The sequence below is a fragment of the Danio aesculapii genome, chromosome 2 (assembly GCF_903798145.1).
Source record: "Danio aesculapii chromosome 2, fDanAes4.1, whole genome shotgun sequence".
NCBI classification, from domain to species: Eukaryota; Metazoa; Chordata; class Actinopteri; order Cypriniformes; family Danionidae; genus Danio; species Danio aesculapii.
In genome coordinates, this window is record NC_079436.1 from 57,638,082 (window position 1) to 57,665,346 (window position 27,265).

A 27,265-nucleotide genomic window follows, 5' to 3' on the forward strand; every position below is an offset into this window, starting at 1 on the left:
CCAACTTACCCGTCTTACTGCGCCACCGTGACGTCCTACAGGTAACTTTCATTCAGTCATCCGTTTTCGGCTTAGTCTCTTTATTAATCCAGGGTCGCCACAGCGGAATGAACCGCCAATTCATCCAACACATGTTTTACGCAGCGGATGCCCTTCCAGCTGCAACCCATTTCTGGGAAACATCCATACACACTCATTCACACGCATACTACGGACAATTTAGCCTACCCAATTCACCTGTAACGCATGTCTTTGGACTGTGGGGGAAACTCCACACAGAAACGCCAACTGACCCAGCTCGAACCAGCGACCTTCTTGCTGTGATGTGACAGCACTACCTACTGCGCCACTGGGTCATAGCGGTAACTTATGCTAAATAAATATAAATTGCTAATGAATGAAAGAAACATTGACTTTCGTTGTTTCTTTGGCTTTTGAAATTTGGGTTGGGTGGGTAATAGTACACCATCTTGTTTTAGGACTACACCACTGAATTCACTGGACTTTATGCAATACACATTTCATTGTATTACATCTAGTATAAATATCTCTCGTTCTACCTCAGAACTGTTTACTCCACCTCACCCGAGCCCCTCTCATCCCCTGTTTTTGCACTACTATTTATCAGGTATTTCTACTGTAACTTGTTGTTTAGTTTGATTTGTATTGTAAGAATATATTTGGACTGAGGAGTGAGATGATAGTCTCATCATCGCACATGTATGTAATGTACATTGTATATGTGTACAGTGTCAACAAAAGGCATTCAATACTATTTTATTCTATAAAGAGATAGGTGTTTTATGTTTAAAAGGTTGAATAAAGAAATATGAAATGTTAATATAAATGATAATAGAGTAAAAATGATCAGACCATCCATCACAATATATAATAGGCGGCTGATTAATAAAGGGACTAAGGTGAAAAGAAAATGAATGAATGAATGTCTATTTGTCCTCCATATTTCAGTCATGGGTCATGTTGTTGTTTTTTTATGTTGTACTTTGTGTTCTGTGTTTTCTGCTCTTGTGTAACGCCAGATGGAGCTGTGTTTGGCAGAGAAAGCGAGAGAAAGAGCGTGTTTGCGTCATGACGTCGAGGGAAAGCCGGTGCTGATATAAAGGCAAGCAGCGGCGTGACGCGTCCTTCTCCCTGCCTGTCCCCACCAGCGGAAGGCAGCGTGCTCTCTGTTCCTATCAGTGCTGAGCGAATCCACGAACATCTGTCAAAATGGTGCGTATCACACATTTCAACTGCGTTAATACTGTCGCTCTGAGAGGAGATTGAGCGTTAAGATCAGTTATTTTGAACGATTAACGGGATTTTCGGCCAGATGTGTGCGGAAAAAGACCGGCTAGCTGTTTCCCACAAAACAAAATGGCAGCCGATGTGTAGCGGCGTGACTCATTTTTATTTCTTTTTACTTCATTTAATGTCGCTGTATCAAACTCAAGCATGAGTTGTGTATACTATATTTTGAGAAATAAAACAACCGATATATTATCCCTTAATTTTGAGTGATTATTTTTTTGCTCCCGGTTTCCGGGCCCTGTTAGCATGTTAGCTCGCCGTGCCACGTATTGTGGAAAGCATCGCATGCTTGTGTAAAATCTGTTCAATCTTAAATTCGATTTATTTTTGTAACCAATTATAGTGATAATCGAGTTTCAGCACTAATATGCGTGTTTTCCGTGACTTAATGTGAGTCTGTGTGCTTTTTCTCGGTTTACCGGCTGGTTTAGCAGGTGTCGGGTGTGTTCGAACAGCTGTCACGTGTTCATGCGTTCCCGGTCCCGCGTGTGCGGTTCATCAGCGGAGCCACATCACGCACATGGCCGTCTTTTGTTTGCGCAACTGCTTCCGGTAGGCGGCGTAAAGGGCGCAACTAGTGATGAATATTTAAGCGTGTTTCATTCAGGGCTTTAGCTTAAAGTCTTTCCGTTGTCATGCGACAAAAACAAACACTAACGTCACTGACGCATTTATTACCAGATTGTGCGTAAGACAGTCACCTTCAGCACGTGACGTGTGTTGAATGTATGTGAAATGTGTCAATGTCAGTTTACACGTTTGGAAATGCTGACTTCTGTGTTGAAACATGGGTATTTAAATTACTAAAATACATACTCATCACATTTAATCAAATCTTCTGTTTTTAAGCCCTCAAGTTTCTCACAGGTGGAAGTTTAAGTTAGTTTATATTCCAAACCTGAAATTACCCAAAACTACCTGCATTTACCACCTATTAGGTGTAAAGAGAACGTTGTGTCCACAGGTTTTTGTCAATAAGTGCCATTTTCGGTTGTCCAGTCAATTGAGAATGGCTTTTTAATCCTTAACAAGATTATAGAAAAATGATTTATATAGTATCTATGCTATCTTGTTTTGTTGACATACAAATAAAATTAACAAATCGTGTTTTTATTGAATGTGTTAAGATGCCTATGATCTTATGAGTTACTTAGCATGAACTTTACATGTAATGATTTTTATGAACGATCATAAATAACCTACTTTTGGCTAGTTTCATAAACATACCTGTTCAACTTAAGCCTGGTTTATACTTCTGCGTCAAGTGATCGGCGTGACCTACGGCGCAAGCCTTGCTCATAGGCGTGCATTTATACTTCTGCACGCTGTTTCTGTTGCTCTGCAATGCACTTCCGAAGCGCTAGCTGGCAGTAGGTGTCTGTTTCTCTGTGTCGAGTTCTTTCGCTGGTGTTTTTTCTGAACGCTTAATGTGTAAGTGGCTCAAATTCGGAATCTGTGGACGTGCTCTAATCCTAAGGTAAACCCAAAACGGTAGTCTCCATCCGGAGCTTCTTCACGGGACTCCACACTTGTGAATACCTGCCACATCACACTCGTCAGCGCTACCAAGTCGACTGATCAGAGCTTGCGATACGCGGCTCTTTTTTTTTTGAGTTGCACGTCAGCTGCGCCGAAGCATATGCATGCGCTTGACGCAGAAGTATAAATCAGCCTCTAAGATCAAGGTCACGTTTGCAATCAATAAATGTGGAAATAGCATGGATTTAGTTTTTTGCTAACTATTTATTTTTCATTCATAACATATTGCAATAGAATGATTAAGTTGATAATGTACCAACGCTATCAGTTTTTGTTTTTGCTTACATGGCAGTAAATAACAATCATCTGTTGTATATTATAAGAGGTCTATCTTATCAATCTCTTCTCGTTGAAAGTTCTTAGTATAAAGATTTGTAACAATGACAGCAAATGCATACTAAAACTGATGCATATCTCTAGCCTACAGTATTAATGTTTAAGTGTTCTGATTTGTACAGAGAATTTATTTAATAAATGAAGCATTTGAATTCGTTATAGAGCTGAAAGTTTTGTCAGATCTTCTGTAATTTGCATTAGGCCACATAATAATCAAACGTCTCCCTGCCGTCTGCTCTTCCAGGTGAACTTCACAGTCGACCAGATCCGTGCCATCATGGACAAGAAGTCCAACATCCGTAACATGTCTGTGATTGCGCACGTGGATCACGGGAAATCTACACTGACCGACTCTCTGGTGTCCAAGGCTGGAATCATTGCTTCCGCCCGCGCCGGAGAGACCCGCTTCACTGACACACGCAAAGACGAGCAGGAGCGCTGCATTACCATCAAATCCACGTAAGATTACTGAGAATGGGACCGTTTGTAATGTGAATTCCAGCACTGCTTGTAACAAGAGATGAATTTATCAGAGAATTTTCTAATTTTGGCTTAAAAGACTTCATGCAGATTCCCTTCTGGCAAGTCATTCTGATGTATGATGCTCCATAACACAATAACACTAATGCCAATACTTAACCATTTCATTTGTTTTTGTTTGTAATTTATGTTATGTAAACTATTGATAAGCTACATATATAATTTAACTGTTGGTTTCAGGCACAAAAATAAATTTCTAACTTTTTGGACCATTTAATTTAATCTTAGATGTTGTTGGTGGGTCATCTGCTTCAAATGATAATTTAAGGGGTGTGTGCCATTTATTTGTCTTCGTAATTTAGACTTTCACAATTTAAATCCAAACTCAAAACACATCTGTTTAGAACAGCTTATTCTCTTTAACCCGACTGCATTTTAAAAAAAGTTTGTATTGTATTTTGTTGTTTTTATTGTGTTTTAATTTGAACTGATTGTTCTAGCTGTTCTGTACGGTGACCTTGAGTGTCATGAAAGGCGCCTTAAATAAAATGCATTATTATTATTATTTTTATTATTATTATTATTTTGTGTAGTCTTTAACACCTGTGTAACGGTTGTTGCTACAGATTTTCTCACAAGCTTGTAATGTTACCCACAAAACTAGTCAAGGATCAATTTTTAAAATTGTTAAATTTTTACATCTGAATGCTAAGTTTTGCCAATGACAACCTGAAATACAAGGAAGTGTCAAGTCTATAATCATGCAATGTGTATCTTGGAGATATCAGGGTATTTAAGGCACGCCTGTAGTTAAAATGCAATTAAATCAATCTAAATGCTTATAAATGTATCATAACAGCTTTTATCATCACTAAATATAGAAACCAGGTCTTTAAAACCTCAAGCCTAATTTTGAGTTGCAATTAAATGTGATAATGCATAACCATAAATGATGTCCTGTAGGGAGTGGTAGCAATGTGGATGAGGCTGGATTATGGACTTTGTCAAAGTACTGGAATTGTGTTGTCAGTTTAGTTTGCACGCTCAAAGAGATGCAATTAAAACAAACTTAATGATATTCACCAGTTCCTTGGATGCATGTATGGGTTTTTTTTGCAGAGGTTTGTAAAATCTGTGAATTTGAGTAAGGGCATAGTAACAACTTAAAACATGAAGCAAAAGTTAACTTATTTAATGTGTACATTAAAGATCCATTTTTTTAGTTAGTATAGTGTATGAATGAAAAGGCAGAGCTTTACATTATTGTAATTGAATAAAATATTGTTTGCATTTTCAATATTTTATTTTTGTTTTTACTCTATGATGGGTTGATTTATTATATAACTTGCTTTTCAAGCACAAGTAAATTTCGAACTATTTTTGGAACTTCTAATTGACCTTAGATGTTGCCCGAGGGGCATCCTCTCAAAATAATTAACCAAAGTACTTAAACTAAATTAGAACTTCAAGCAATGATTAAACCAAATGCAATACTTTATAAATGTAAATACTTATATTTTGTAGATATCAGAAAAGGCAACTGAGTTCACAGCTCCCACAAATGACCAATTAGTGTAAATCTAAATCAATTTACATAAATACACATTGATGGGCTAAATAAAGTCTGGATTTCTGCGTGCAGATTTTGTGGTCTAGTTATGACTAGTTAAACATATTTTGTTAATTTAGAAGTTTTATTTGGTTTGTTTAAATGCACATAACTGTGTTTTGTAGCTTTTAAAATGGCAACCTGTTGCATGACTAGCCTAAACTCAAACTTCCTCTCAAAATAATTAACCAAAGTACTTAAACTAAATTTTAACTTCAAGCAATGATTAAACCAAATGCAATACTTTATAAATGTAAATACTTATATTTTGTAGATTTTAGAAAGGCAACAGAGTTCACAGCTCCCACAAATGACCAATTAGTATAAATCTACACATGCAGAATGATGGGCTAAATTTTTTAGCAGATTTCTGCGTACAGATTGTGTTGGCCTAGTTGCTTGGTCAAACCAATTTTAAAAACTTAACCTAAATAAACTTTTATACTTAATAAATACATGTTGTTTATATTTTGTAGATTTTAGAAAAGGCAATCCTGTATTGCATTACTAGTAAGGATGAACAGTAACGTGTGTTCTTCAGTGCGAGTTTTCATAGCAAGAATTTAAGGATTTTTTTTTTGTGCATCTGCTTAAAGTAGTATTTTATGAGATGTATATAAAATTTACAGCACAGATGAAAAAGTGCTTTATGGTTTTCGGTGGTTTAACCGTATTGATAGTTCTATAATCAAATGTAAAACACTGTGGTCTTCATTGTATACATAATCCAAGTAGCAAACTTGATTTCTTGTAATCCAAATGGTTTAAATCCACTTTTAATTGCTTGACATCCTGCTATGTGACTATTGCAGAGATTTGCCCATTGCAATATTGATGCTGAAACTATATATTGTGCAGCCCTAATTACTAGCCCAACTCCAACTGTGTTCAAAGCTCCCACAAATGAGCAATTGAGGAACAAAAGGCAATCTGAGGGTCTAATACTGCCATACAAAGAGCTGTTTGTTTATTTTCCCCGTGTTGTGCCTCCACAGCGCCATCTCCATGTTCTACGAGCTGACGGAGAATGACATGGCCTTCATTAAGCAGTGTAAGGATGGATCTGGTTTCCTCATTAACCTGATCGACTCCCCTGGCCACGTGGACTTTTCCTCAGAGGTCACGGCTGCTCTGCGTGTCACAGATGGAGCTCTGGTTGTGGTGGATTGTGTCTCTGGTAAGCCTTTTTTTTTGTGGTAATATATCATGCAATCTTTAAGCCTCAGTAGCTGTGTTTCCATCCAAAAATGCAAATTAAAAGACATGCAGATAAAGCCGCATTTCCATCCATCGAGTCAGAACAAAATAGCCACTTTCTGATTAACTGGCCAAATATCAACAGTAAAAATTGAGTTTGCTGTGCTAGAAGAAGCTGCGTGAGTCTTTTCTTTATTAAATGACTTGGATTAGATTTATTAAATGACTCCATATTAATGACTTAAATGACACATAGTGAACGTGTGGTGAAGGCATGAGACATGAAACGCAAACCCTTGATTCTGGAGGTAATTATTCATGTAATTAAGCTGATACTAAAAAGGTTAAGGTGTTTTAATGTAAAACCTGAAATTTTGTATTGGTCCATGTGCTCAGCCTGCTGGTTTGTCCATTCTCACACATTTTCATCATCGCATGATCTCTAATAACCAAGTCACATGACCTTTTTTTAATGCGCATACTGGAATTTGTGCGGTAAAAGTGTTTACTTTATGCGCATCTTTTCTTATCATATAACACGTTTATCCCAAGTTATGTGCCTGTTTTTATGCATATTTTTCCAAATTTGAGCATCTTGGTCTTTCAACTTAATTTATGCACATAAAAATGGGTGGATGGAAATGTAGCTTGTTGAAAGACATCTCATCAATTTTACAAATGGTAGCATACAGATGGTTTAAACCGTCTGCAACCTTTTCACAAGACCGTTTTTACTTGTTTAACGGTCATCAGCATCTTAAATCTAAGTTTTTAATATTTTGAATTGTTAAATGTGTATTAAGACTTGAGCATTTATATGTATTCATGCATGCATTATCTTTGCATCAAATTGCAAAAACTATAGTTCTTGTGGGGTGTTTGAAATGCAGTGATATGCAGGACGTTAACTTCTCTTCTGACTGACATTATCATTCACTTAAGAAATGCATTTGTTTAAATTAAGCAACAAAAATAATTTACTTGTCCATATACACCTAAAATGACATTATTTTAGCTAGTTTGAAATGGTTTAAGCACAAGATAAAGTTTAGGGGTTAGTTTACCCAAAAGTTTTAGACATTTACTCACCATTACTTGTTTTAGACCATTTAAATAAGTTTCCTTTTTCTTGGAAACTTGTAACCACGGATTGCCACAGTATTTTTCTTACTATGGTTAGTTTCCAGCTTTCTTCCTCATATCGCTTGAGGGTTAGTACACTTAATTTGTGTGAACTATCCCTTTTAATAATCACTGATGGTTTTCTATTATCAATCCTTTATCCATGAAGCGTGCATTTCTTCTATTTATTAGTTTTATTAATGAGAAATAATTCAGTTTACCCTTTTTTAATAGATATTTTACATGGTCAAATCAAATACAGTTTGCTTCAGATTAAAATGATTGTAAAACCAGCAATTTAACTTTATTTTATCACCATGGAAAAGCCATAGAAAGTGATAACAGGATTTTAAACCCATTTAGCAGATGCTTTTATTTTTATCATGTATTAAAGCAAACCATTCTTGCATTTTGACTCCTAGGGTTGTTATTTGTGATGCAATTAGGTTAAACAGAGTTTGTTCACCTTTTGTAGAATATAACACAAGATCAGTCTTTCAAACGATAAAATAAAAATTAAGCCATATTTGAGAGACCATGTAAATTTAGATGCCTGTGTTTTTTTTTTTTTTTTTTTCTGTCAGGTGTGTGTGTGCAGACCGAGACGGTGCTGAGACAGGCCATCGCCGAGCGCATTAAGCCCGTGCTGATGATGAACAAGATGGACCGAGCCCTGCTGGAGCTGCAGCTGGAGCCCGAGGAGCTGTACCAGACTTTCCAGCGCATTGTGGAGAACGTCAACGTCATCATCTCCACCTACGGAGAGGACGAGGGCGGACCCATGGGCAACATCATGGTGAGAACATGCAGTCCTTGGGGGGAGGGGGGGTTAAAAAGCAGGTTATGTGGATTTTTGGAAGATATCTTCAATTTTGTTTTTCAACACAGCTGGTCTTCAATCCAAGCAGTCTCCTAATTTTAATCCCAAAAAACATAAGAGAATGATGAATTTAAGGTATTCGCTGGATTTCTATCCTAAAACTAAGCAGATCATTTAAGATGATGAACTCCCATAAGTGAATTAGGTGCATTTCCATCAAGTTGTTGGAGCAGCTGATTGTAGATTATTGGTAATCTAGCAAGCATTAATTTATATTTTGGTTTTAATTTCGCCTCAACTCATAACATTCAATTTTCTTTTAAATGCGCATTAACGCATGGTAATGAGAACCTAGATACTCTTACTGAGGAAAGTCTAAATTGCCATAAGTGGTTCTCTCAGTAATATCCATAATCCCTGCTCTCCTGCAGTTCAGTGTAGGGGTGCACCAGCTGATCGTTAGTTCTTAACTGGAATGTAAAGTCCACACTATAGGCTTAGTAACTACTAGCTAGTTTGTAACTACATTTGACCTTCGGTTGCACCACGTGTTAAGGCAAACTAGATAGTAGGTCATAAGCTCTTCGTAAAGTCATGCACAGTCGCATTGAATGATGCAATATCCAATAAGAAGCTTGTGAATTGATAAACTTTTAAAATTATTTAAACTAATGCATCTATATATAACTGTCCTATGAAAAATTACATGTTTATAATACATTACTGTCATTCACTAGAACCACTCATATGCACATACCTGCATCGCTAGTTGGCTGCTGTAAATATTTAGTTGGAACTAAATTCAGTGGTGCAACAATCTAATAGTGCAAAAATTATAACTTTGAGTCCCTTTAAGTCAAAACTAGTCTACATTTTAACTTGTGTACTGCTGGTGCAACTGGCCCCAGGTGCATAAATGCGGAAAGGCCCATCAAAACTGACTCCACCATCTGACCAATCAGTGCGGAGTTTGCTTAAGGAAGGGAGGGACCTTTATTCTATAAATCAATAAATGCATATTTTGAGAATTGCAGTTTGACCTTGGATGCATTTGTTTATCTATTTTATTTATTTACAATTTTATTTATTTTATTTATTTATTGTTTTTGTTTACAATTGAAAGCAGTGAATTACCCCTTTCCTACCGTAATCATTGCATAAAAAAAAATTATATATCGTTCCAGACTTTGAGTTAACAGTGAGAAAATGGTGTACCATAATTCAGTTCCTATGTTTTAATTTAACATGAGATGCGTGGCAACATCTAAAAGATGAAAATATGCAAAAGAGGTGCATCTCAATTAAAAAAAAAAAAAAAAATCTATATATGCATGCCTTTTTAAAATGTTATTGGACACACAAATTCCATATGACCTGCTCTTTAATAGTATACAATGGTCTGTGAGGAGAAATCATGCACCACTCTGATGTCATGATGGATAAACCAACCACAATATCTGAGACCTACAGAGCTATCATTATTTCCAGAGTTAGAGTTCAATTATGTTAGAGCTGGTTAATTAACAATTTGTGCTGTTTTCTCTCAGATTGATCCAGTGATTGGAACTGTGGGTTTCGGATCTGGTCTGCACGGTTGGGCCTTCACCCTGAAGCAGTTTGCTGAGATGTACGTGGCCAAGTTTGCTTCTAAAGGTGAAGCCCAGCTGAGCCCAGCCGACCGCTGCAAGAAAGTGGAGGACATGATGAAGAAACTCTGGGGTGACAGGTGAGAGTCACTATGATGCTTTAGTTAAGGCTATAAAAGTGCAGGAAAACCATGTGCATCTTCTGCTTAATGCACTGCTAGATCTAAATGTACATTTTGGCATTAATTTTCTGTAAAATATTGCTCAAAGCTCTTTAAATTCTGTAATCAAAATGAGGTTTTACTGTAACTCAAAGCTAAATGTTTCACTGTCACTGCTGTAGTCTTCAGTGTTGCATTTTAATGTTTTGATCCATCAACGCCTGAATATCAGTGTCTAAAAGTGTGCTGAAAGTGATGGTTCACCCCAAAAAAAAGTTTATCTACCCCAAAATTAAGGAGAAGTGGGAGTAAATGGCAGAATTATTAATTTTTTATTAGGTGAACTATCACTTCAAATGATTTGAGAATAAGAATGGGTCATTGGGTGTACTTAGTTACTCATTGTCTGCTGCTCTTCAGGTATTTTGACCCAGCCACCGGTAAATTCAGCAAGTCCGCCAATGGCCCTGATGGAAAGAAACTGCCCCGTACCTTCGCCCAGCTCATCCTGGACCCCATCTTTAAGGTACGCATTTGATTTCAAACAAAAGCCCCTCAAACACCATTGAAAAGGTTTTAAATGCACAAGTGATCAAACCTCACGTCTTCATTCTTCAGGTGTTCGATGCCATCATGAACTTCAAGAAAGAGGAAACCGCCAAACTGATCGAGAAGCTGGACATCAAGCTGGACACAGAGGATAAGGATAAAGAGGGCAAACCCCTGCTGAAGGCAGTGATGCGCCGCTGGCTGCCTGCCGGAGAGGCTCTGCTGCAGATGATCACCATCCACCTGCCCTCACCCGTCACCGCACAGAAGTACCGCTGCGAGCTGCTCTATGAAGGACCTGGAGATGATGAGGCTGCCATGGGTACGGCATTTTCTCAATTTTTCAACGTTTCCACACAGTCTTAAAGGCAGTTGTAATCCAGACTTAACATTGCATATCCTTGATGTGACTTGCAAATTCATTTTTTTTTTTTTTTCCATAATATTTTTATTTTTCATTTTCAGTTTGTACACATTGAAATACAACATTTTTCAAACATTTTTTCCAACATTAACCTTGTTGCATTTACAAATTATACAAAAAATAAGGATATATACATATTTATATTAAAAACAAACAAACAAACAAACAAAAAATAAATAAAAGTAAAACTGCTCCTCTTTTGTTGTTATTGGTAATCTATTCAAACATGACAATTATAATCATACTGAGTACTAAGTACAGCAAACATATATTGAGGAATGTATCAATACTGAACTATAAAGCTGGAACTGCATTGTCCATCAAAAAATTATTCATCAACTTCTTCCTCTGTTATATCCACTTCTTTGATATAACTAATGAAAGGACTCCATATATTTTCAAATACACGCTGTTTAGATTTTAGTATGTAAGTTATTTTTTCTAATGGCAGACTTGACAACATTTGTCTTATCCATTGAGAAGCGTTTGGTCTTTGCATCTTTGTCCATAGCAAAGCTACACATCTTTTGGCATAAAGCAAGCTGAGGTCTATAAATACTTGTTCGCTTCTACTATAATTCGAGTCCTCTGGATATAAGCCCAGCAAAAAAAGCTTTGGCTCGAGGAGGATTTGTTTTGAAATAATTTTTTCACTTATGACTCTTACCTCTTCCCAAAATAATTTAATCTTTGTGCACTGCCAAATACAGTGAAACAAGGTTCCTCTAGCTTCCAAACATTTTGTACAAATATCTGGTATGTTTTTATTATATTTATTTAATTGTACTGGTGTTACATATGTCCGCATTATCCATTTATATTGTATAAGTTTAAGACGTGAATTTATAGACATAGTGTGAGCTTTAGTGCAGGCTTCTTCCCAATCTTCATCCGAAAATTCAGACTGCAAATCTTCCTTCCATGCATTCAACTTGCTATATGAATTTTCAGGTGAATTCATTGTCAGCAAACCATAAAATTCTGATATGATACCTTTTCTCAGATTATCTTTTATCATCATGTTTTCTAAAGAGGAATATGGAGGTCTATTAAGATCATTATCTTGATTTGCTTTAACAAAACTTCTTAATTGAAGGTATTTGAAAAAATGTTTTCTATTGAGATTAAATTTAAGCCTCAACTCTTCAAAGGACATCATTCTATCTGAATCTGTCAAGTAAAGATTTTGAATCATTTTAAGTCCTTTCGACTCCCACAATTTGAATGTTGCATCTGATCTTCCTGGTACAAAAAACCGATTACCCCATATTGGACTAAATTGAGACAGTGAATGTGAATTTTTTAGATATGTTTGTACATCAAACCATACATTTAACATGTGTTTTACAATTGGGTTTTTAGTTTGTTTGCGTAGTTTTTTTGCCGTGTCTGAATAAATGTATGAGGGAAGAGGTAAGCTTAAATTATAAGATTCCATTTCTGCCCAATGTGGAGATTCACTTGTTGAGAAGTAGAACATAATAGACCTCAGCTGTGCCGCCCAGTAGTACCATAGTAAGTTTGGACATTTTAAGCCTCCTCTGTCATATGGCAGGTATAACAAAGACAAACGCAATCTTGCCCTCTTATTGTTCCATATAAATCTAACAAACATAGTTTTTATTTTTGCAAACAGTTCTGAAGGTGGAGGTAATGGAATATTTTGAAATAGATAAAGTAGTTTGGGTAGTATGTTCATTTTTAAAATATTAATTCTTCCAATTATAGAAACTGGTAGTGACATCCATCTATCAATTGATTCGTTAATTTTTGTCATTAAAGATGCATAATTAGCATCAACAATATTTTCTAATCTTGGTAAAATCTGTACACCCAAATATTTAAACTGTTCAACAACTCCAAATTGAGATGCCTCTACATTTGGATTCTTTCTTTCATCTGAATTTAAGATTAATATGGAGGATTTTGTTTTGTTGATCCTATATCCTGAGATATTGCCAAATGTTTTAATTATTTGTACCACAGCTGGAATCGATTTACTTAATTTTGACATGAATAGAATGACATCGTCAGCATACAAGGCTATTCTATGTTCTGTTGGTCCTAACGTTATTCCAGAGTATTGCTGATGTGAGCGTACTGCAGCTGCGAAGGGTTCAATTGCTAGTGTGAACAGCAAAGGAGAGAGTGGGCAACCTTGTCGGCATCCTTTATCAATTTTTATAGGTTTGGAAATATTTCTGTTAGTTAGGATTTCTGCTGTCGAATTTTTGTATATTACTTTAACCCATTTTATGAAGTTATCTCCCATTCCAAATCTTTCTAAAACATTGAAAAGATAGGGCCATTCCACCCTATCAAAGGCCTTTTCGGCATCTAATGATAAGAGTGCTGTATCTGATATTTCTTTGCTACTATGAATAATGTTCAATACCCGTCTTACATTATGAAAACCCTGCCTTCCCATTATAAATCCATTTTGGTCTTTATTAATAATATATGGTAATGATTTCTGTAGCCGGTTTGCTAAAAGTTTACATATTATCTTAAGATCGGAGTTTAACAAACTTATAGGTCTCATGTTTTCACATTTATTAGAGGGTTTACCAGGCTTTGGCAATAAAATAATCAAAGCATTATTCATAGTAGGTGGGAAATTACCTTTTTGAAATGCCTCCAGAAACATTTCCATTAGTGGAATTAGTAATTTATTTTTGAATTTTTTATATAGATCTATTGGGAGACCATCTGGTCCTGCTCTTTTACCTGATTTCATGTTGTCAATAGCATTCTCTATTTCTTCTATATTAATTTTCATCTCCAAATCTGCTTTGTGTTCATTTAAAAGGACAGGTATAGGCAATTCATCTAAAAACATTTTTTGATTTTGTAGATTGGTTTTACCTTTTGCTTCATATAGTTCTTTGTAATAGTCTCTAAAGGCATCATTAATTTCAACAGGATCCACTATATCCTTTCCATTTACCCTTACAATTGTAATAGGTGTTTTGGTCTCCAATTGTTTTATTTGCCATGCTAAAAGTTTACCTGATTTATCTCCCTGCTCGAAAAAAGATTGCTTTAGTCTCAAAAGACTGGAGGCAGCTCTAAAAGCAGATAGCTTGTTGTATTCAGCCCTCAAAATCATTAACTCATTTTGAATTTGTGGATCATTATTCTCATATACTTTTCCTTGAAGAGTTTTTATTCTATGTTCCAATTGTATTCTCTTCTCTTTTATCTTTTTTGATTTTGAACCTACGTAACTAATAATATGCCCTCTGAGGAAAGCTTTAAAAGCTTCCCACTTTATACATGCAGATGTTTGTGTAGTATTAATTTCAAAAAAATCTTCAATCTGTTTTTCTATATATGTCACAAAGTTTTCATCTTGTAACCATTTATGCTGAAAGTGCCATCTAGTTGGGTCCTTTGTCAATTTTCTATCCACATATTCTATACAACATGGGGCGTGATCTGAAATCACAATATTATCGTAGAAGCTGTTATGAACTTTGGCTCGTAATTCTGAGGAAATTAAAAAATAATCGATTCGAGAGTATGTCTTGAACACATTTGAGTAACAAGAATATGATTTTGTTTGTGGTTTCATTTCTCTCCAAATATCCAGCAGATTAAATTCATTAATTAAATTAATAATTTCTGCTCTACTTTTTTTATGTGTCTCGTCCAATCCTGTGGATCTATCCAGACATGGATTTAGAGTACAATTAAAATCTCCAGCTATAATAAATAATCCTGGTAATGCTGACAGCGTAAAAAATAAATCTACATAATATTTAGGGTCATCTGTATTGGGGCCATAGACATTTACCAGATTTAAACATTCTGATAGGAGAGACCCTTGAACTATTAAATATCTCCCAAACTTATCTTTAAGTATTTGTTTTACTTGAAATGGTACTGTATTATGAATAAGGGTCACAACTCCTCTAGCCTGGGATGAAAATGATGCTGAGAACACACTACCCTGCCACCTCCTCCTTATTTTGATAATATCATTTTCTAGTAGGTGTGTTTCCTGTAGAAACACTATTTTAGAGTCCATATCTTTTAGTTTGTTCATGACTTGTTTCACTTTTTTAAGTTGTTGTAGGCCTCTGCAGTTCCAGGAAACAAAATTAAGGGATACTCCTTGAGACATTTTTTACAAAAGAAAAAAATAGATTACCTTGTATTATGAAAATAAGAATACAGAGAAGCACGACGAACTTGGATGCACGAACCCACATCCAACACATTGAACATGAACTACACCTTTCCCACTTCTGTGGGATCTCCCCTAGAAACATCCTGATTCCTGGTATAGCTAAGAACTGTTCCACACTAGTGAGGATCAGTCAAACCACTCTGTGTAATCCCTTTTACTGAACCCTCACTGCCGCTACATATTTTAACAATTAACATTCGTCTGCAACCAGTATAATGTTACTGTAGTCTATCAGTTTCACACATATTTCCTTTTGTGTCTGACTATCTAGTATTTTATTTATTTATTTTTTTTTGTAATAGTATAACCTGATATAGGCTTCAGATATTACAATATATTTTGATTACCTGATAAAGGTTTCGGATATCAATGCACTTTCAATAGCTTCATTCTTAAATATTCCAACCTCTTTTTTTTTTTAACTGGTGCAAGTGTCCTCCTTAATTTTGTTGATGAATTCTCGTGCTTCGTCTGCCGTTTGAAAAGTACGAGTTTGTTCTTTGTATGTTACCAGCAGCCTGGCTGGGTTAATCACTCCGTGTCGAATCCCCAAGTCGCGCAGTTCCTGACGTATTGGGTCAAACTGCTTCCGCCGTTGGTGTATTCCAGTTGCCAAGTCAGAAAAAAACCTTATTTGCTGGTTCTTGTACCGAATGTCTTGTTTGGCCCGTGCAGCTGTGATGACTGCCTGCTTATCCTTGTGGTTTAGGAACCGCATTATCAGCGTTCGCGGCGGCGCTTTTGGGTCCCTCATTGGTCCGATTCTGTGTGCCCTTTCGATGATACATGAGGACTGCAAAGCGATACCATTCAGTAATTCTGGAATCCACTTATCCAAAAAGGAGCAGGGGTCTCTTCCCTCGGCGCCTTCCGGGAGGCCCACCAATCTCAAGTTGTTTAGACGCGATCTGGTTTCTAAGTCCACAAGTTTATCCTCCAAAATTTTGTTCTTTGACTCCAGTTTGTTTACTTTGGTTTGCAGGTTGGCAACGTCATCCTCTACGTTTGAAATCCGCAATTCCGCCTGCGACACTCGTTCACCACAATCACTTATCTCCTTTCTCATACTTTCAATCGCCGCCAAGATTCCATCAAATCTTGATGAAAAGTCCGTCTTTAGGGAGTTTATAGCAGCCAGTATATCGTCCGCTTTCGCTCCTTCAACTGTGGCCTCTCCGTTAGACTCATCCACCGCGGCTTCATCGTTACCCTTCTGTGTTTCACCACAGACGCGGTAATCTGTTAGTTTCGGCTGTCTTGACGATTTACTATTTTCTTTATTTAACTTGGCAGACTTCGACATTTTGGCGTTCACACCAACCTTATTCTAACACGTTTTGTTGCGTATACGAATGTTTTTAGTAGAAAGTTATAGTAGTTAGGGCAGAGCAGCGTGAGGCACGTCTTCTCAGGTGGCCGCCATAACCGGAAGTCCCGCAAATTCATTTTATTTAATTTTCATTGTCCTTTGCTGTATAAGAATGCACATCTGGCAAAATATGTAGAACACTCAACATGAACAATCACCCACATCATGCTGCCATTTTTGGATGTTCACCTTTGTAGAGTTAAAGCTCAAGTCTAGAAAATGCTCCAATATCACTTCAGTTTTTTGTATTTATAATAATGTTTGTTTTGGGTGTTTATTTTGGTAGTTTCTTTTGCTAGTCTGAATATACTGCTGTGTTACAACTATAAATGAAACCAGCGTTGTGATCTAGGGCTTTAATTTAATGAAGTCTTAAATTTGATTTTGAAACCATCAGAAAGACTGCTAAAACAGGGTGTTGCCTTGTATTGATTTTTGCGATCTTTTTTTACCAGGTATCAAGAACTGTGACCCGAAAGGACCTCTAATGATGTACATCTCAAAAATGGTGCCGACCACTGATAAGGGTCGTTTCTACGCTTTCGGCCGTGTGTTCTCCGGTGTTGTATCCACTGGTCTGAAAGTGCGAATCATGGGACCAAACTACACCCCTGGAAAGAAAGAGGACCTTTATCTGAAGCCAATTCAGAGGTGATGCAGCTTTCCTTGCACATCTTTAGTGTTTTAATACCGGAGTTAATCTTTAAGTTAGCAAAACCATCAAATTTAATAACTAGATTTTACATGCATGTAAAGGGGATGTTAAATGTTTAAAAATGTATTAACCACTCAAGGCAGCTCTGAATGATTAAACACCCAAGTAAATAAAATAAGTTAACTATCTAAGTTAACTGTCTGCTCAGGATTTGTCAGGTAAAGCAAAAACTAGTCACTAATTTGATTGAAACCTGTTTAACAAGTCCACAATTTAGTTCTCTACATAGCAATACAAGGCGCGTTTATTTATCTAGCACATTACATTCACAGTGGTAATTCAAAGTACAACAAAAGGGAATTAAAGGAAGAATTATAAAATCTTAAACCAATAAAAGCAGATTAAGGTTTTAAAACCAGGTTTAAAGGAATGAAAAAGACCATGCATTTCAACATCAGGTTTCTAACGTTTAGGAATCGTTCACAGTTCTCGTTACATGGGTTTTATAATGCCATAACAGTGTTGAGCCAAATAATCAAAGTTACTATACCAAGTCCTGAATACGAGCTGCAAGATTGCGGTTTTTCTTTTCTTTTTTTTTTTTTTTTTTTTTATAAAACTGTTTACCAATCGTTTAATATTGGGAGGATTCTCTTTAGACTAGCAGAAGCTGAGCTTTTAATCTTATAGCAACATGGCTTATCTTTTATATCTTCCTTTTGATTTAGTGATTTATTAGGGAAAAGGACTTGGCTCATTTTTAAATGAATCATTGAAATTAATTTAACTGATAATTTACCAATTTAATAAATTATTTTTTATAATTTTTTTTTGTAAATCAAGGTGTACTTCATCCCAAAATAAATATCCTCATTTACTTTTGTGGGTCAAAGCTTATGAATCTTGTTGAACACAAAAGATTCTAAGTAATGTTGCAACCAAAATACTATAGAAGTCAATGGGCGTGCTTTATTTTTTTTCTTAACATTTTTCAGCATATCTTTTGTTCAACAGAAGAAACTCTATACAGTTGTTTTTAATTGAAGTAGCATAGTGTTCGGTCCTCACTGAGCTGTATCTTCCCAAAGTTAAACAGACAAACTTTCCAACACGCATTTTTGTAGGAGAATGTTGCTTTCCCACACTGTGGTGAAACTCTCCACAGATATGTACATGCAAAAAGCTAGAGTTATCTGTACATTTCACTAATATCAGAGTTAAAGATATGCACAGCTTATTACATTCTAACATTTTAATATAAATTAACCTGCAGACAATTCTTTCTACAGATGGTCATAGGATGAAGGATTGTACAAGTGTTAGGACCGTTTTTGGCAACAGCAGTTTAAAAGAAACTAAATATTTAGGAATCCTATTTTAATGCCTAGTCATTAAGTAGATGAACTTTCATGCATAGACTTAAAAAGACTATCAACTGTTATTATAGACTGTCAATTTTAATGAGCATTTACAAATTTGCTTATAAGGTTGCATGCCTCCTTTCTGACCCTGCATGCTTGTCTCTCTTCCAGGACCATTCTGATGATGGGACGTTATGTGGAGCCCATTGAAGACGTTCCCTGCGGAAACATCGTAGGATTGGTTGGCGTGGACCAGTTTTTGGTGAAGACCGGGACCATCACCACCTTCGATCAGGCCCACAACATGCGTGTGATGAAGTTCAGCGTCAGCCCTGTGGTCAGAGTCGCTGTGGAGGCCAAAAACCCTGCTGACCTGCCCAAACTGGTAGAGGGACTGAAGCGTCTGGCCAAATCCGACCCTATGGTGCAGTGCATCATTGAGGAGTCTGGAGAACACATCATCGCCGGCGCTGGAGAACTCCACCTGGAAATCTGCCTTAAAGATCTGGAGGAGGACCATGCCTGCATTCCACTCAAGGTTTGTGCTTGTGGTCTCTAAAATATGGCGCCTGAACAGAAGGGGTTTGACCAATATTCACTTTTATCGTCTCTCCTCTTCCTGCAGAAATCAGACCCAGTTGTGTCCTACAGGGAGACGGTCAGCGCAGAATCCGACCAGATGTGTTTGTCCAAATCCCCCAATAAGCACAACCGTCTGTACATGAAGGCCCGGCCGTTCCCAGACGGTCTCGCTGAGGACATCGATAAAGGCGACGTCTCATCCCGACAGGAGCTGAAGACCCGCGCTCGATACTTGGCCGACAAATACGAGTGGGAGGTCACTGAGGCCCGAAAGATCTGGTGCTTCGGCCCTGACGGCACTGGCCCCAATATGCTGGTGGACGTGACCAAAGGAGTGCAGTACCTGAACGAGATCAAGGACAGCGTTGTGGCTGGATTCCAGTGGGCCACAAAAGAAGTGAGGAGATTTGAGTTTTTATTTGCTATTTTGGCTGACTGATGTCCTGCTGGTCTATGAGGAGAAATCATGCACCACTCTGATCTGACAGGATGGATAAACACTACCACATATATCTGAGACCGGCACTGACATCAGTTTAGTCAATTGAAGGTGGGGGGGGGGGTGCTAGGTGGTGATTTTATTTATTTATTTATTTATTTATTATTATTATTATTATTATTATTATATATTTAAAAAAAATATATATAATATTAAACTTTTTTTAGAATTACCTTATTTCATCCATAACCTGCAGAAGATAAAAAGGGTATTTAATAGTTAAATAAAAAGCCATCAGCCCCCTTTTTATTTTTTTATTTTTTCCCCATTTGGATTGCGACCCCTGGGGTTATTACGCTAGATTAATGACACTGCAATAGTGTAGTGTTGGTTGCAGCAGATTGATTTTACAGCACAATGTTCAACTTGAACACTTAACAGCTCGCATGCATTAAAAATAAAAGCCTGGAATTATTTTGGGTTGTGAGCTGAAAGGTTTGGGAACCTCTGGCTAAGAGGAATATTAACTTGACGGTTTTTATTTTAATTTTTTCACTAGTTTTGTTTTTCCAAATAAATTATTTTTAGCGTCATGAGATGTATTAACTTAATATACCATATGGCACTAAACTACTGAAATTAAGTTGTCTTAGTTTTATTTTGTCACTTAAATTTTACTTATTCCTTTGATTTAATTGTCACTGATTTATATTTATTTATATATATTTTTTTTATTACTGTTATTAATAATACATTTATTTTTGTGCGTGTCTCATGAGATGTATTAACTTCATTTTAGTTGTCTAGTGCCATAATGTATAAGCTTTGTGTACGCGGTACTGGGTCAGTGACTGCATTTACTTTTTGCATTCTTTAAATCTTTTACATTTTCCATACCGGTCCAATACCCCCATAAGTGGTTCTGTTTTCTCATCAGTTGGAATAGAATAACTTTTGCATCGATTATGAGACACCTTTTTATTTTATTTAATTTTTTTTCTCCCTCTTTCTTCCCTCTGTTTACTGACATGTGCAGAGCCCACCAAAATTAATTACAGCAACCTAGACCACACAGAACCTAAAAGATACACTTTCTCAAATTTGAGTAAAAAAAAAAAAAGTGCCTCTTTCTGGAGGAGTTTATTATAACAGACAACATATACAATTGTTTTAATCCCTTCTGACCTCCTTTTATCGATTCAAAGTTTTATTTATATATATATATATATATATATATATATATATATATATAATATATATATATATATATATATATATATATATATATATATATATATATATATTATATATATATATATATATATATATATATATATATATATATATATATATATATATATATATATATATACACCAAACTTTTTGCCTTTACACTTGTGCATGGGGATTTGGGACGCTTTTAAATTTGGGTAGGTAAAATCCAGACGGAAAGCCCAAAATAACACTTTAAGAGGTTAAGTTATCTTTTTGTAATTTGTTCATTTTTATTTTGTCACTTAAATTTTATATTTCTTTAAATTATTGGCCTTTTTAAATTTATTTTTCTTCCCATTTAAATAAAAAATATATTTCAATACATACGCATTTCAATTTTTAACTTTAAAATAAGTATGAATTAAAAAAAATATATTTTAGTGTCTTCAATATTGCTTGTAGTATAATTGAAGTATTATCTGTGTATTTGTGAGTGACTGTTCATGTCTGTCCTCAGGGAGCTCTGTGTGAGGAGAACATGCGTGCCGTTCGTTTTGACATTCACGATGTGACTCTGCACACGGACGCCATCCATCGTGGAGGCGGTCAGATCATTCCCACAGCCCGCAGAGTGCTGTACGCCTGCCAGCTCACAGCCGAGCCCAGACTCATGGAGCCCATTTACCTTGTGGAGATCCAGGTGAGACGCTGCCTTATTCAGACATGCCAATATTTAATAAATATATCAACATTAGGGCTGCACGTGATTGGAAAATGTACGTTGTGAATTTGAAATGAAAGCTTCAGCAGTTAAGAATTAAGTCATCAGCTTGTTTCTGTTATAAAGCGTTAAAGGATCAGTTTCTCACCAGTGTTTCTCTTGTGTCCTCAGTGCCCAGAACAGGTTGTCGGTGGCATCTACGGTGTGCTGAACAGGAAACGAGGACACGTATTTGAGGAGTCTCAAGTCATGGGAACACCTATGTTTGTCGTAAAGGCTTACCTGCCTGTCAACGAGTCTTTCGGTGAGTATTCAACTGATTGAACAATCAATCAAACTGATCAAGTCTTGTGTCTGATTCCTGAGAGTTCAACAATTGGTCTTCTGGAGGAATTATCGATCAAACTGAAGCAACTTATGAACTTATCACATTGTTTTGCTTTTTGCACTATTAATGACAAACTTATAATTGTAAAATAGATATTGAATATTTTATTAAGTGTTGCCATGATTATAGTCAATGCTACTCATATGGCATTAAATTAATCTATAAACTTGGACAATTTAAGCTTGTTGCACAGACATCACCCTTTTGGATGGACCCTATATACTGTATAACTGCAGGTTAACCATTTATATACTGTTCAACGTATTCACAACTTAAATTTTTCAGATTTTAACTAGTGTAGTAATATCATGATTGTGTAAAGCGATATACTAAACCTATTATACCAGAATGAGTCTAGTTCCTACCTCTTATTTCAATATGATCAAGGAACTTTTCTGCTGTACCACGACTGCAGCAGTGCGATATTACGGATTAGCCATACTTCACATGTGCAGTCATTAATTCCAGTCTATTTGATGACTAGTCTATTTGGACTCTTGTTAGACGTAGTGCTGTGCAATATGAGATCCATCCTATGGACTGTCTGTTTCATGTTATGCTCTATCATTCATTTAATCTATTATAGATCTTCACTGACAGCTCGAATTTAGCAAAGATGTCTGTTTGGCCATCTATTAGCGGTTTAAACTCCCGAAAAAATGCTTTGTAGTGCATTTAAAAGCCCTTCGAGTTAGCCACTTCGGTTTGCTTGCCGTTCAACAGTAAGAATAGATATGACACAATAGAGCTTCATCTTTTCTATGTTCGTGTTCAGTCCTGCTTTCTCATCACGTTCACTTCAGACTGCAGAATCAGCCGAAACCGTAACTGTTTGTTTTTAGCAAGCACCGCGTTACATTGTTTGCTGGAACAAAAGGTCTTCTGACTCGTGGTCAAGTCTTTTATAGCTGCAGACTTTCATTGAGGGAGATGAACTTTCAACCAATAACCAAGTAGTAAAACATACTAGCAATGGCGAAGTAAGGGATAAAGTACATCCAGGCGGTGGTTATCACAGAGTAAAGCAGGGCAGGTTTATCAGTGGCTGTAGTGAGAGACTGAGCAGGGTTATCAACTGAATAAACCTTTTAATGTACATTTTATCCTGACTTTTACATGTTTATTTGCTGCTTGTCTAAATGTAAAAGAAAAATAAAGTATTAATAAACAGTTATAGATCAAAGTTGACAAACTAAAATAGCGAAGTAGTAGTAGTAGTAGTAGTAGTAGTAGTAGTAGTAGTAGTAGTAGTAGTAGTAGTAGTAGTAGTAGTAGTAGTAGTAGTAGTAGTAGTAGTAGTAGTAGTAGTAGTAGTAGTAGTAGTAGTAGTAGTAGTAGTAGTAGTAGTAGTAGTAGTAGTAGTAGTACATTTCAATTAGCTGAAGGCACTTTGATCTGTAGCCAACTGAAAATTGAGGGAAATGTTGACCTTTTTAGCAGGGTCCCCCCCGCCCCCCCCCCCCCCCCCCCCCCTCCAAATATAAGATACAAGTCTCCATAATCTGTAAAACCAAATTAATTTGCAGTATTTTACACATCAAGAATTTGGTGTTTTACCCCAGTTTGATGCCGTTTGAACACATGGCAAACATCAATATTTTAAGTGCTGTTTAGCTTTCAACTCCATTTTAAAAAATACATTTTTTTTTTATATAAACAATTTGCAATAACTAATGCTAGCTTCTGTAGCCAATCTGTACCGTTATATATAGTAATAAACATGTACATACACTTGTCAATCTGTATATTTACACTCACTACTTCTATTTAAAAAAATACATATTTATTATCTGTTTTTTTTGTCCTGTCTCTGTAATCCTGTTGCACTGTAGAAGCTCTGTCACAAACAAATTTCTCGTATGTGTGAACATACCTGGCAATAAAGCTCTTTCTGATTCAATTGAAGAGAACATTTATAGGGGAGGAAAATATTGATCTTAGCAATTCTAGCTTTATTTATTTTTTGCAAGAATCAATTCGTGTTTATTTATATAGCTCTTTCCACAAATGTAGATTGTGTCAAAGCAGCTTACCATAGTTCTAGTAAAGTCCCGTCTTCAGAATTAAAGTTAAGTTTAGTTCAGTGGGGTTTAGAGTTTCACTGATGAAAGTTCAGACACTGTAGAGCAAATACACTGAAGCGCAGCTCCACAAGTTCTGATCCAAGCAAGTCGGTTGTGATGGTGGCCAGGGGGAAAAAAACTTCACTAATTAAAGAAGTGAAGGAAACTGGAAAGAAAAAGGGAAATCCACAATATTTTCATTATAGAGTTTTGCCATGTTAAACTAATGAATTTTAATTAGTAGCTGCAATTTTTATTTATTTTTTTTTTTATTGTGATTTTGTTTTTATATATAAGATATGAGATGTAATATATTTTTGGCCCATCTATATGATCCTTTTCATCAAATGTAAAAAAAAAAAAAAAAAAAAAAAAAAAAAAAAACTCAAACCCATAATAGAAAATATTATAGGATCTTAAGTTAAACAAATAAATTGAATTCTAAATTAAAAAAAAAAAAAGTAGCTTGAACAACTTTTTAATATTTATTTATTTTGTATACATATATTTTTATTATTTTTTATATAATATACTTTTTTTTATTATTATATTTAATATAAGCTATGAGGTGACTTGTATTGTAATCTATTTTGGCCCATCCCTATGCTGTTTCATCATTGAATGTTATAAACCTGCTTTTTGTATATATTTGCCAGAAATAAGACTCCAGAATCCATAATGTAAATAAAAATATAGTGAATTTCCTTGTCATGGTAAAAATAAACAAGTGACCTTCTATTAATTTGAAATAAGTCGTTAATTAAACATATGGAAATGATTTATTTTTGAGTGAAGATATTATATTGTGACTTGTGTATAATAAGATATGAGATGATTTTAATTGAAATCTGATCATTCTGGCCGAGCCCTATGCTCAGTTTTATTATTACATGTGTTCTAAATCTGCTTCGTATGTGTGTTCAGGTTTCACAGCAGATCTGCGCTCTAACACCGGCGGTCAGGCCTTCCCTCAGTGTGTGTTTGACCACTGGCAGATCCTGCCCGGAGACCCCAAAGACGTGACCTCCAAACCCTGCCAGATCGTGGCTGACACTCGCAAACGCAAGGGCCTGAAGGAGGGAATCCCAGCACTCGACAACTTCCTGGACAAGTTATAAACGCTTCCTGTTTCCTCCATTCCTGTGTCTCATTCCTCACGACAGGCCCCTTAATAGGGCACTGGACTGTACAGGGCACAAACACACCCTTAAACACTCAAACACACATGCACACAGACATACATGCGGCTGAATCAAGTGGATCCATCTACGTTTAAAGAGAAAATAATAAAAATGGAAAATTACTGTAGTATCTGACTCTTCATTTGCTGATGTGTTTATAAAACATCCTTAAGGGGAGCTGTTATTCAAGAATCCCTTTTAGAGGATGTTTAAGCACCATTGTATGTGTGATTGTGTATATATTCAGCCTCTAATAGTCTTTTATAAGCAGGCTTAAACAGTCTGCAGAAAAACTTTGATAGACATTCTCACTTTATATGATGTCATAAGAGGGGGAAAGCCCCGCCCACTAGTCCACATCTCTCCCTCATTAGCATAAACAGCAGCCCTGAGTGAGAAGCAGCCGTCTGTCCATTAGCCATTAGAGTGTTTGAGCTGCTGAAGATAATGTCAGCATAGACTAAGAGGATTATAGATGTGGAGTTTTAGATGAACTGCGACATTGACAGAAGCATCAAGCACACCTGAACAGCACTTATACAGGGTGTCCACGGGATTTTAAAGTGTTAAAAGTCGATAAATCAATTGATAAAATTAAGACCCTTTAAGTTTTAATCACATTTTTATGAGGTCTTAAACGTTGTTCAAGCGTTCTAAGTGTTTGACTCCAAAAAAAAAAGCATAAATATATTTATTTTCCTCCTAGTATTAACAGCGTGCTCGATCCACACAATTGGTTTGGGCCGAAGCGCATGCGGCAAGCTCCTCCGTCAGGGTGATGTCCCATAATTTCCGACAAAGTGGGAAGGTGATGTGATGCTCTCCACATAGAGCGAAACCGATGTTAAAATGTTTGTTTGCATACTCCTGGTTGGAGAATGACGAGTTTAAACTGGCTGAAAACAACCACGATCCGAGTTCTGTTGCATTGTTTTGCTCCATTGATTTATTTAACTACATCTATTTATGAAGTTTTAAGGTTTGATACTGATTAGAACTTGAAGTGGCGATGAGGACTTAAAATATTCTCTTCTTTAAAGTCTTAAAAAGGTGTTAAAATGACCTTTAAAGTTCCTGCACATACCCTGTTACAGCTCCACCCTTTTCTGTAAAGAGCAGTCTTATTTGCATTGTAGGATTGGGTTTTAAACCACAGCGGTTCGCACTAGATTTGCCGAATGACTAAATTATTAGTATTGATGGTAAACTACATTTCTAGTCAAACCATTCTTCTGCAATCTTATACCAAAAATGGAAATAAGGGCAGGATTAATAATTTAAAATGTGGGAGAGTGTTGATATTATGTGATTTTATTGCAATATGGAACAATTAAATGTTGATGTTAAATCAGAAGTAATTCACAAATACTTGATAATGAAATGATTTATTTAACTGAATTAAGTACAAATAACTGTATAAAATGTTAAAATATTAAAATATTAAATGATGAAAACATGATAATAATTGTACCCAGCTTAATTTAAAATAAAGTTACCAGAGGTTGAAGAGACACAGGGGGAGGGAGAGAGGGAGACAAAGAGAGCTGGCCCAGAAGTTAGCCTGATTTAAGTAGAGTCAGAGAAGACTCCAAAGGAGGAGAGGAGCAGAGCAGGAAAGTGCAGAGACAGAAAAGAGCCCAGGTTTACCACCTATTTTTGTATCTTTCTTGACCATGTGACTAAAGCCCAAATACTGAGACCAATCAACATGTGACCACATCGTAAAATCCACAGACCAGGCCCTGATCGTATCAGTATCTGCCTTTGGAGTCAGTATGGACCTTGAGTCAAAAAGACATGTTTTGACATATAAACAACTGCAAATGATAATTTAGCCTCTTTCAGCATTTAAAGCGACAGTCACCATAACGCCACAATTAGGATCGAAGCCAAAAAGGGTCAGTTTCAGAGAGTTGCAAACATTATCTGTGGGCTATTTTGAGCTGAAACTACACATATACTCCT

The 27,265-nt window shown here is 36.2% G+C and overlaps 1 protein-coding gene across 1 annotated transcript; it reads left to right on the forward strand.

Annotated features, from left to right (window-relative positions):
* The first annotated feature begins 1,129 nt into the window (after positions 1-1,129).
* On the forward strand, positions 1,130-25,427 carry eef2b (eukaryotic translation elongation factor 2b). The gene is made up of 13 exons (XM_056446406.1): positions 1,130-1,233; positions 3,431-3,645; positions 6,271-6,452; positions 8,179-8,390; positions 9,962-10,140; positions 10,582-10,687; positions 10,780-11,032; positions 17,151-17,346; positions 18,883-19,249; positions 19,337-19,690; positions 21,465-21,647; positions 21,840-21,972; positions 25,044-25,427. Exons 1-13 carry the CDS (start codon positions 1,231-1,233, stop codon positions 25,235-25,237), a joined length of 2,577 nt encoding a protein of 858 aa, XP_056302381.1. The 5' UTR covers positions 1,130-1,230; the 3' UTR covers positions 25,238-25,427.
* The last annotated feature ends 1,838 nt before the right edge of the window (positions 25,428-27,265 follow it).

Coding starts and splice junctions, on each gene's coding strand:
- eef2b (XM_056446406.1), top strand. Junction 8,391..9,961: donor GACCCATGGGCAACATCATG/GTGAGAACATGC, acceptor GTTTTCTCTCAG/ATTGATCCAGTGATTGGAAC. Junction 21,973..25,043: donor GCCTGTCAACGAGTCTTTCG/GTGAGTATTCAA, acceptor ATGTGTGTTCAG/GTTTCACAGCAGATCTGCGC.